The sequence below is a fragment of the Juglans microcarpa x Juglans regia genome, chromosome 5S, assembly GCF_004785595.1.
Source record: "Juglans microcarpa x Juglans regia isolate MS1-56 chromosome 5S, Jm3101_v1.0, whole genome shotgun sequence".
NCBI classification, from domain to species: domain Eukaryota; kingdom Viridiplantae; phylum Streptophyta; class Magnoliopsida; order Fagales; family Juglandaceae; genus Juglans; species Juglans microcarpa x Juglans regia.
In genome coordinates, this window is record NC_054603.1 from 7887138 (window position 1) to 7899847 (window position 12710).

The 12710-nt window shown below is 29.6% G+C and overlaps 1 protein-coding gene across 1 annotated transcript; it reads right to left on the reverse strand.

Moving 5' to 3' along the window:
• Positions 1 to 418: 418 nt before the first annotated feature.
• On the reverse strand, positions 419 to 2687 carry LOC121268257 (cytochrome b561 and DOMON domain-containing protein At5g47530-like). Its single transcript, XM_041172439.1, has 3 exons — positions 1886 to 2687; positions 1107 to 1361; positions 419 to 1016 (listed from the first exon to the last, which is right to left on the reverse strand). The coding sequence occupies exons 1-3, from the start codon at positions 2498 to 2500 to the stop codon at positions 687 to 689; spliced, it is 1200 nt and encodes a 399-aa protein (XP_041028373.1). The 5' UTR covers positions 2501 to 2687; the 3' UTR covers positions 419 to 686.
• Between the last annotated feature and the right edge of the window lie 10023 nt (positions 2688 to 12710).

Here is a 12710-nt window from a genome sequence, read left to right on the forward strand (position 1 = left end):
AGTGCGAGAATGTGATTCGACCAAGAACAATTGCAGCATTTTTAAACATCTATGTTTGGTTGGATCTGAGATGTAAATCCTATTCATGCTACAGGAATAGGTTCATGTAAAGTGTAAACTGCTACATTTTAAAGATGCTATCGAGCTGGATTCATGTTTGGAACCAGCTGCCTAAATAGATTGAACAGGAAAATAATGCTTACTAAGTAGCATGACATGAGATGGAAAATATTCAGCAAGTCAATGGAAAACATGGGTGTTACAGTAAATATAATTCGAATTTAGAGAAATGCTTATCTACAAAGCAATTTTACAAAATCATACTTACAAAATGAGGTGATTTGACATATTTATTGTAAAATAAGTCTGGCGTATATATCAAACAATATCATTTTGTAAGTTTATTTCTACAAGATAGATCTAGAACGCGGAACGTCTCATGAAATTAACTGATACATGTACACGAATACAAGTCCAGCCTCCAGACACTATTCTATATAAATCAACTCTGGTATCCAACTTCCTCATTGCATGGGGGTATCCTAAATAGCAAATACCCTCGTCCACAAATTTGCAAAAAGGTGGAAACAACAGATAGAATAAATAGGAAAGAAACACAGAAAAGAAAAGGAAATGACCGAGTGAAAGACCCAGAGCCAATCACATCCTATATCCGGTTAGCCATTTTAAACATACTGTGGTGTTCTAGACCCGTACCCATTAGCCCCATTTCGGCCATTCACGCCCTGAAGTGTCTTCTCTGCACTTTGTGACCTTCTCCTCTTCAACACAACATACCAAGTATACGCTTCCAGCCACACAGCATTGAGTACCAAAAACACAATAATGGCAATGTAAGCATTCTTCCACTTCTTCTCCGGCATCAGAATCTCGAATCCTAAGAATATGTTAATGATGCTGAGAAGGATGACAGAATACCCAACTGAATGGTGATAGATATTCCAGTAAAATCTGTATTTGTGATCCTTGTTCGGCCTTAGAAGCAAAGCAAACACCTAGACAGGATGTGCAATTCTTTCTTAGCAATGAAAGATACAAAATTTGGTAGAACATTGATTGTATGTATGAGAAGAATTTTATGATACCTGAAGTGTTGCAAGGATGAAAAGGAGAATGCCAAGTGTTCTGTGTTTGGTGTATTGGACACCAGCAGAGTCGTTACCGAGCTTTAGACCAGTTGCCCACCCAGAAACTCCAATAATATAAGCTGAAGTTTGGCAAGTGACATGTAGGTAAAACCATGCTGGGTCTGCAGATTTGAATACCCTCAAGTACCTTGCTATTATAACACCAATAGGCATCAAAATACCCCAACTCACTACGTTTAGCACTCCATGAATCTGAAATTTCATTCCAATAACAGTAAGTCTAACAAAATTTATGAGCATCTCAAAGCCTTTGAATTCAAGATTATAATGTGAAATAGAAATACATATGGCCATTTTTTACCAAACTGTTAAGAGACTAGAAAGAAAACAAATCTGTCTCAAAGCAAAGAGAGGAAAGAAAGCAATTTGATGAAATAGGACTTTCGATTTGGTGTTGCAGAGCAACCCAAACAGGTTTGTACATGATCTATATCAAGATTTCCTATCTTATAGATAGGAAAACTTCATGTAACACAAATTTAGAATCGCATACGATTGCATAGAATTATAGGTCCCACATACTAAATCAAAACAGAGAAAGCTATGAGGAAGAAAACTAAACTCAACAAATAAAACCCAATTTATATAAAAACCTGAGCATTTAAAAGAATAAAGAAGAACAAGGCACGGTGGAGTGAACACCAATATACGCTAAAAACCTTGGAAAAAAAATAATTATGACAACAAAAAGGAGCATATAAGTTTCTCATACTCACATTTTTGTCTTTGGATCTTGAGCTCCCCCCTCCAGTCGTCGTTGCAGTCTGCCCCGACAGAAGATTCAGGGTTCCCATGGCATTAGTATTAGCAGCAGCAAAAGAATGCGCTCCTGGGTTGCCATTGGAAACCGGACCCATTTGCCAAACCTGGTTGATACTAGCAGTACTGCTATCGTTTGGAAGTGCCAAAGTAGCATAGATTATAGTCTCACTATTTGCATGCGTTGCTTCCAAATTCGAGACATCGAATTTCAGCTTTCCCTCCCCCATGTTGGTTTTATAACCAGTAATCTGAGAGGTGTAAACTCTCATGGTTCCATTGGACTGTTGGTAAGCAACAAGCGCTTGTGCTCCAACCATGCCCGAACCAGTAGGGTTGATCGCCCATGCACTCCATGTCGAGGGCGCGACCCCGGTTTGCCTATACGCGATTTGGAGGCTCCCAGAAGATTTTTCATAGTTCCAATGTACGAAAGAATTCAGATAAGGAAGATCATTACAGGAGCTAAAGACCTGGTTTTTGGGGAATCTGTATTTGGCACATGTCTGAGCCGAGGATGAGGAGAAAAAGATAGAGAAAAGAAGAGAGAAAACCAGCACAACCCTGAACATGTTTGGCCGATTCAGAAAGAGCTAGAGAAACTGGAGAAGATCAGAGATATTCTTCTTTTTAAAGTTGTTAACCAAGCTTTTATGAAAAGTTTGTATTTTGGCTATATAAGAGTTCAAAGAACAGCAGTGCAGCAGAGGAATAATCGGAAGGATGGGTTGGAACACAGAAACTACCGGTAATTATAAGAGTTTGGTTGGTTTAGGTTGTTGGCCTGTCTGTTGAAGGTGGTTCCGTATCCATACGCAACAGAATACAATGTTTTTTTTTTTTTTCATTATTTTTTTTATACCTTTACACATTTTTTTTAATAAATAATCACAATTTCATTAAAAAAAACATTTCCTTTATCAGGACTCAATCGGGATCCAACTCTCAGCTCCGGTTGTATATAAAAATATTTTTAATCTATTTCATCATTAAAATTTTTTTAAATTTTCATATAAAATATGTAATTTAATTTTTTTTAATTTTAAAATAATAATAAAATTAAAAATTAATATTTTAATAATATTTTATTTAATTTATTTAAAATCATCTCATCTCATCTCATCTTACCTTCGTATTCAAACGAAACTTAAATGCAAAATGCAATCTTTTTTTGTTTTTCCTTTTCTTTTTGCCTATTTTAATCCTCAAGGGCTTTTGTTTCCAACAACCATGCATCCTTCTTCACACCTGCCTTTATCTGCCGAACTTCAACTGCACTTTGACCAACAACAATAACATGGAGTTCCCCAAAGTTTATTTATGGCAGATTGATTGAAGAATCAGGAAACAGTTTGGTCGGCTGTTGCTAGCCATCCAATCTTCCCCCTCAATACCTGCATGCCACATGCACACCATCGAGCTAGAAGATTAAGGTATGTTTAGACAGTGAATTGGGATAAGAGGAGATAAATTAAATAAAAAATAAAAAATTAAATAAAATATTTTTAAAGTATTATTTTCTAATATTATTATTATTTTAAGATTTAAAAAAATTAAATTGAAATTTAAAAAAAATTAAATTATTTATTATATTTTATATGAGAATTTAAAAAAATTATAATGATAAAATGAGATGAGATGAGTTAAAATGGTTTCTCAATCTAAAAGAGGAAGTTACAGTTGGATAATTAATTGATATGAGATGAGTTGTGATAAAATTAAAAACTGAATAAAATATTATCAAAATATTATTTTTTAATATTATTATTATTTTGAGATTTAAAAAAGTTAAATTGTTTATTATATTTTTTTATAAAAATTTGAGAAAGTTATAATGATGAATTGAGATGAAATATTTTTTATATCTAAACTGGGCCTAATTGTTACTATTGCTAAGGAAAAAAAAAAATATAAGCTTGAAGATTCTTATAATCTTTGCTTTTGAAACTTTGTTGTTTTGATTAATCCTATTTTTTAAATTTTGTTCTTTAAATTATATTTGTCATATGATTAAAAATAATGAAAATTAACATGAATAACAACATTTTACTGTTTGTAGTAAAGTTTTTGCCAAAGAAATGGTCATTAGAAAGGTTTTTCCAGTCAGATGTGCATTTATATATATATATATATATATAGTATATACACATCATCAAGACAAACAGTTTTATGAACATGTGCAAGCTAGGCTGTCATAAAAACAGAATTCTGTCACTCTTCTTTGTGCACATACTTAAAATTCACGACCATCTTACTAAAAACAGCCGAACCGTTTGGTGGTTAAGGGTTTTTTTATAATCGGTATTTTAAGAAGTTTTCATCTTCTTTCAAAATAATAAATAGCAAATTCGGTCTGGAATTACCAAAAATATATGATACCATAGGATATCTCTCACACAAGCCTGATCAGTTTATAAACATCATAATATAGTTTATGAATATAATCTGGATCATATATGTATTTTAGATCAAGATCATCAATGAGATAAATTAGATAGTAATGCAGATAATATATATATATATATAGCAACCTATTAATTGGTGCATACAATTTTATTCAGCATGTGTAAGAAATGGCTAAATATTATTTCCCCAAAATGAATGTTCTTCTTCATTTTAATTATTGTCATTCTCGATCACATTTAATGATCATGTGTAACATCATCAAGTGTGACGGGAGATCATAACAAGATTTGAGATGAAGAGTAACATTATTCTTTTGTCGAAATTAACACTTATCTTTCATTATATCATGATCTTATTATTCCTTTCCATTTTATTCATAAGCATATTCTCAAGCTTCCACAGGTACCAATCTCCATTATAGGAACCTGTAGAAATCAAGCAAACCCCAAGACCATGATGCATTTTGTCTCCATGTTTTTTCACGGAATATACATGCTACCTTAAGCTATATATTCTGAATTGATATTTTGCCTACTACTTTAGTACTTCTTTTGATTTGCCACCCATATGCATATGTCTATGTATGTATGTGTGTGTGTATATATATATATATATATATATATATTGAAATTTTTTTTCATCAGTCGCTATTTATCACCTCACATCTCATAAAAAAGCTATAAGTATAGGGTGTGAAAGTAAATAGTGTCTGATGCATAACATTCCTCTATATGAAGAAGAATGCCTCAAAACAAGCTGATCTTCTTCATTCAAAATAAAGTCTTGTACTTGAAAAATAAATTCTGGCTCCCCCGGAATGTATATTTTGGAACCTGTCATCTTGAGTTTGACTAAAATATTTTATATAATATTTATATATGTATATATAATTTATTGGACATCAAACATATTATTGATGCGAAAGCATACCATCGCGAACTAGCATAAAAATACTGGTATTTAGAATTTTTATTACTATTTTGGTCCCACAATAAGCAATTAATCTAGCTATTTAAACACTTACTTGTAAGTAGTACTAGAATTTGTCACAAAAATACACAGAAATCGCCTGAAATCGGCGAGCACACACACACACCAAAAAAATTAAAAAAAAAAAAAATCTTCCATAAAACTATGTCAATTTATGAATGCATGGTCTCTTCAAACCAACTTTACTTCATGTCAAGCTCCTTGCTTAACGAAGATTTCAGTTTATCAACCCCAAAACATGCTCTTAATTAGCAGCAATCAACATATCATTCGCTTAAAGTAACAGAGAAATATGGAAACCATCCTCGGAATCAAGCAGATCAACTGCTTAAGTACGTTAGGTGATCCTCTACTTGCAACTAGCAGCAGTGCTTCCTTCTCTATGACAATATTGCCATAGCCATGCATCAGTCTAGAAGCCAATAAAAGATGTCCATATACATAAATATATATATATACCTACCAAACCAACAAATTAAAGTAGTACCCGAGACATCAATTTTGCAAAATGACTAACAGCAGACTTCGAAAAAGAACCACAAAATCTGTCACAATATTAGTATTATTGTTGTCTTTGCCATGTGATCTGCCATGTGTGTAGCTTACGTACTCTTATTTCATTGAACCCTCGATGTTTCCCGTAGTTGGTGAGATTATGACTCTGATAAAACCAGTTAAACTCATTGGTACGAGGCCTTATTGCATTGGCCTCCATCCACAATTAAGGATCTCTTAGTTTATGTGTTTACGTAAAAGCTTTAACAAGTCTCCCTCCGTTATATACATATATATTCGTTCCTAATCTAACAAAGATCTTAACTCCCCAACTACCATTACTTCTACTCTCTTTTGTCACACTTTTTTTTTAAGCATAGAGTCAAGAGCATTGAGAAATGCCCTTACTTTTATTCTTAGGTTAAAGCCCACAAGTAAAATCATCTTCAGCTTATATCATTCTCCAACAGTTGCAAAACCCAACTTGTGTGATCCCATTTCCCCCAAAAAAATGAATGGGATGGGGGTACTTTTGTGGCTAGCTAGATTATTCCAAGGATTAGGCTCGGTCATTGAGCCTGACCGCGGGTCAAAATTTGTTATTGTGGTGATGGATAAATGAGTTTATGTATATGAAATTTTAAAATATACACGTGCTAATGTGAGTATAAGTGATTACGCCTGACACAGATAATAGTGACAGAAATTAATAATTTATATATCATACTGTCAAGCCCCAACTTTAGAGCTTAGAAGTTTTATATAAGGGTGTCTAAACCAAGTTATTTCCAAACACAACTCACAAACTTTCAATAGACTTGTAAAGCAACATAGATCATAGAAATCTATAAATAATGACAGAGAAAAATAAGCAGAAGATTGAGCAATTAATGCAAGAGAAAGGCCCATATGATCTATATTGACTTGGACCTTATAAAGTGAAGGGCCTTGAAGCCCAATCTCGTATTGCATTTGAAATGCTGAATTGAATGTCCTCAATTATTACAAAGTGAGGTGGACCATGGGCTAAAGCTCTACTTTAAACCTCAATATTTAAACCTAGAGTAGTCCAAGATATAAACCCAAGACCTAAGAAGGGCTTGATGTGGTGGACAAGGTGGGACCCATGGCAGCTATGAGACCACACAATTATTGCTTCCGACAAAAGTTCTAGAAAAAATTGAAAAATACTATGCTTTCCTTCTTGTCAAATAAAAACCTAAAAAAAAAAAAAAAAAAAAAACAGTTGGTGGCAGCCATGGGCGGTAGATTCAGGGAACTTAGCCTTGTCCACCACCAAATAGAGTCATCCTCATGCTACTGCTTATGGTCCTCAACTTGAAAAAAAAACATCTTGAGTGAAATGTAAACTTATAAAAAATTGGGTTTGATTTGTTTAATTAAATAGATCGCGCTAGAGTTAACTTATATACAATTCAAAATTCGACTTAATATGTCAAAATAAAACACATGACATTTAGAATTAAAAATCTTTGTAATAACAAATAAATCCTAGATAAATTAGTAGGTCAAGATTGATGCATGGTCTGACCCATATTGTTAAAAACATCATATTAGGATTAACTAATTAATTATATGCTACCAAATTCCAATTTGTATGTTCCAACTTGGCATTGACATGACAACATGAATTTACACTAGATTGAATACTCAGAATACATTTAAAAAAAAAAAAAAAGATGAATTGAACAATCCAGATCTGCTGACAGAGTCGTCCTAGGTGAAACTTGAAAGTTCCCACCTCTTTATAGAAAAAGCCAAGAAGTCCATTTTCATTGGCTTGACAAATGAACACATTCAAAGGCTTTTCATTTTTTTTTTTTTTTTTTGTCCCATTGTCTTAAAAACTTCAAATTGAGTATCATTTTCTTACAAGAACAAATTACTTGTCCAAGGCAGTGTGTCATATAATACAAAGTGAAGGCAAGTCAGCCTTGTGATCACCTTATCCTTATTCAAAAGTCCAAAAAGTTACAGCCAGGTGGCTGATTCCTACCTCCATAAAATTAATTATTTTAGTCAACAAATCTATCAGGTTTTGCTCCCCACAACTTAATATTATATATTATGATGACATGGCATGAGCTGTGAGAAACTATAATTAAAGATTTTTAAATTAAGTAAAACTCTTAAAAATATAAGTTATCCTATTTAATTCAAATTATCTCATGAAATTCATGAGATTTTACATCACTTAATTGGTAATTAATATTATGTTAGTGTAGGATTAGGTTATCTTAGCTTTAGCCAATAGCCTAAGACAAGAGACTTAGATAAGTTGGCTATTATTTTATTTAGTTTTAGAAAAATTATTCTCATAAGTTACTATTTACTACTCTACACTTTTCATTTTATAAAAAATACCCTAATATTCTATGAAATGAAAACTATAGATGCAAGGTGTGAAAGTGAATAGTAACTGATGCATAAAATTCTTCTTAACTTTATACATTAAAAATGCAATAAATGAATTGCACAAGAAAAATCTACTCATGGTAAAGATTTCATAATTCCAAGTCTTATTAAACAGTAAGAGAGATATGTGATATGCTCATCATGCTGACTGTTGAGCTATGTTATTTACACATCTATTGACTATTATATTCATAAAAATATATCTAAATATCAATACTTTAAATATTTAATTTACACACCCTTGAAAGCCCATTTGAGACAATTCCATGCAATATTTAAAATAAAAAACCTCTATCAAATAGAATAAAAATAAAAATAAAAATAATCTAATTAAAAGAGAGAGAGAGAGGACATGACTTGTGCACTGATGACCACCATAGCCATAATAGTAAGACCTTTGTTTCTTCTAACTTTTTGTTATTAGTCAAATCCGAGTAATCATGAAGCTGGAAATTTATTTAGCTCAACTAAGATCATCAAACTTAACGTTTCTAATCATTTTCAAATTAAATAACCTTAAAGTAACGTTAATAATAAAATTCAAGAATAATTTCCATGGCTTTCTGCCCACCACAAGACCATAAAAGCATCCATGCTGCACGCTTGCCTTAACTAAACAAATCAGAGTAATGTCAATTTCTGTTATAAATCTTATTATCTTTCTTTTAATATGAAGAATATCATTTCTCAACAAACAACTCATTGGTTAAAAATTCAAATATATATTTGCTAGGACAGCTCATTAGGGTCGAATTTTTTTCGGTCTGATCCAATACTTGAAATTTCGACAACGGTTATCGGTCTAAAGTTAAAATCTAGGCCAATAACCGAATTATATACCCATCCAGACTCAGATCAGATATGATACACGTTGCGAATATTAAATTTAAAACTCAGCAACGTATTTTTTTTTTAATACTATTGCTGCCCATTTAAATCGTAGAAAAAATAAATGAAGAGGAATACGAGTTTCTTTAAGGTCCCGTTTGGATTGCAAGATGTTTTCATCTTATCCACATCTCATCTTAACATTCAAATATATAAACACGAATATTTTTTAATTTTCAATTTTCAACTTTTTCATTTAATCATTATTAATCATGATAACTTTTCTAAAATTCTAAATAAAATACAAAAAAAAAATCAACTTTTTCAAATTCTAAAATAAAAATTATATTAACAAATTATATTCTAATAATATTTTAATTTTATAATATTTTTATTAAATTTTTTGCTTCCATGGTCCATTTTTATTTTTACTTGTAATCTCTTATTCCGCATAGGATGAAACCCAACAAAATTTCTAGTGTCTATCAATGTGCCTGATTATTTTAGAATCTTTAGAAGTAAATCATGCAATCAATTACGTGCATTTCTTTTATTGCCTTTTTTTTTTCCTGATTTAACAACAAATTAACTGATTGCAATGAGGATGCCATCAAAGATTCCATGTGAGCAAAATAAAGGCTTTTTAAAAACTTTTTTTCAGCTCTATTTTTTTTTCTTGAAAATAGTTTAGTAAAATAGCGGTTTTTAAAAAAACTAAAAAAAAAAATAGTTTTAGTTTTATTTTTATTAAATTTGGATTCAGACACCCGGATTTATTCAAGTATTTGACCTCGATTATAATCGAGTTAATCCGTGCGGATATTCGAAATGCATTACAAATATATCAATTTTTATTTTTTTTAATAAATAAGAAAATAATTATTAGTGAATGTTTGTATTTATTTTCTTAAAAAAAATATTTTAAAAAATGTACAAATTTATCTATCGCTTTCTCTGTTAAGGTAACAACCTCTTACTTTTAATATTTGCATTGAATAAATATAGATAGAAATCACTATTAAGAACATTCATTTTACACACATGATATGACATCATCTAGACTACACATCTTCTCAAGTGAGTGTTAAGAACAATCAACTAGAAGCAGCTATGCAGTGAGTGTAAAGTATGCATTACTATATAACTTCTCTCTAATATCTTTTGCATTACATCGGTGACAGGTAAATGTATATTCAAAGATGGAGATGGGAGACATTCATGACCTACATGTATAACCACTACTCTTGAAATTCAGCTGAATTCTGGCAAAACTCAAGAGTCTTTTCCTGTCTGTATTAGCCATTGTAGTTTGGTGATCAACAACTCAGCATGTTGCCACATGAGAAAAAAAAAAAAAAAATCATACTCCGAAAAGATATGTCTTGTTAAGTTATAATTAATTATATTGTATGTACTTAGTATATGTTGTATATTAGCTCTATTTTATGATTAGGTGATATTAGATGTCTAGTTTGGATAATGAGTTGAGATGAGATTAGATGAAAGTTAAATAAAATATTGTTAGAATATTATTTTTTAATATTATTTTTGTTTGAAGATTTCAAAGAGTTAAATTATTTATTATATTTTATTTAAAAAGTTTAGAAAAATTATAATGATGAGACGAGACGAGACGATACGATTTTACTATCCTTAGGGTTGTGCAAGTCTTGTGTTTTTTTTTTTTAAAAAGTAGAGATTCACTATTAAAAAAATAATTTTTTATATGAATTTTAAAATTAATTATTTTTATCGAAGAAAAAATATGCGACTTTTATATTATAAAATTGTAAAACTGTAAATATGATTTCTTTTAATGATAAAAAGATACAATATATTTTAATTTTATAAGATTTAATTAGATTTATCATTTCTTACGTTAAAAGTGTATAAAGCATATTAAAGTGAAAAAAAAAAGGTCAAAAAGCAAGAAGGGACGGCTGAATCCACCGGGTGGTTTCACCCAAAGTTTAGGATTAGGACTTGAGAAGGACGTTTTAGGAATTTCAAATTCTCAAACCCGACGACACTTCTCTGATTGTGAACGAGAAATTCGCATCACATATTATATATATATATATATATATATATATTATTAAATATGTGATGTATAAATAATGAGGAACAAGATTCTTTTAAATTTTTTTTTTTTATTTCAGTAGAAGAAATTAACTACTTTAGGAAGATTAAAACAAAAATTAAAAATTAAAAATAAATATGATGTATAGTATATGAAGATGATGAATAATAAAACTCTTTTAATAATCTTAGATTACTTATTATTCATAAATTATTTATAAGTAGTGTTACATTTACTTACAGTTTTATTTATAATTTTATTTACAATACTCATTTTATTAGTTTTTTTTTTTTAATTTTAAATTTAAAATTTTATGATTTTTAATATATCAATAACTAACACGTGAAGAAGTGAGATTTTTGTAAATATTTTTTCAATATATTTAGCATTTTTTATTATTATTTATAACCTATTTCACTGTTATTCTATTGAAAAATACTAAATATAAATTTTAATTAGATACGCTCTATGCAAATATTTGTAAAAAAAAAAAAATTTATACACTTATGATTTTGCTATACACTACATATCAAATATGTTTTAATTTTTTTTAAATATTATTTCTATTAAATTAATTAAATTTATTTATTCAATATTAAAACACTATATTTGTTAAAGAAAAAAATATAAAAAAATTAAAATTAAAATAAGTGTATGGAATGAGTACAAGAAAAATGATAAGCTGACAACTTATATACAAATTTTATACAACTTTGTATTAAAATATTTATTTTTAAGAGTTTTCTTATTTATTTTATTACACTTATGATTTTGCTATACACTGCATATCAAATATGTTTTAAATTTTTTTAAAATATTATTTATATTAAATTAATTAAATTTATTTATTCAATATTAATACACTATATTTGTTAAAGAAAAAAATAAAAAAAATTAAAATTAAAATAAGTTTATTGAATGAGTAAAAGAAAAATGGTAAGCTGACAGCTTATATACAAATTTTATACAACTTTGTAATAAAATATTTATTTTTAAGAGTTTTCTTATTTATTCTCATCTTATTATCTTATTATTATAATTCTTTTAAATTTTTATATAAAATATAATAAATAATTTAACTTTTTTAAATTATAAAATAATAATATTATTAAAAAATAATATTTTATTTAATTTTTAACGATCTAAAATCGTATCAATATCGGTTGTCAGAGGAAAAATTTTCCTCTTAGGCCTTGTTTGTTTTCGAAAAACATCTCATCTCATCTCATCTCATCTCACCTCATCATTACAACTTTTTCAAATCCCCACAAAAAATAAAATAAAAAATTCAACTTTTTCAAATCCCAAAACAAAAATAATATTAAAAAATATATTCTAACATTATTTTATTCAACTTTTTAACTTTAATCTCATCTCATCTTATCTCATCTCTGAAAACAAACGGGCCGCTCTCGGCGCCGACGCCAAACGGTCCCACGTGTTAAAAAGATATCGCGTACTCGTACTGTCATCACTGTCACATCAGTCTCCTGCTGCATCTAACCATGTGTAAATTACGTGGTCTGTGACCATTACGACCTCACCAA

Excerpts from the sequence above, each read along its gene's own strand:
- LOC121268257 (XM_041172439.1), bottom strand. The coding sequence starts at position 2,500 with ATGTTCAGGGTTGTGCTGGTTTTCTCTCTTCTTTTCTCTATCTTTTTC. Across the intron at positions 1,362-1,885 it reads CAAGATCCAAAGACAAAAAT|ATTCATGGAGTGCTAAACGT; the intron begins GTGAGTATGAGA and ends ATGAAATTTCAG. Across the intron at positions 1,017-1,106 it reads TCATCCTTGCAACACTTCAG|GTGTTTGCTTTGCTTCTAAG; the intron begins GTATCATAAAAT and ends CATCCTGTCTAG.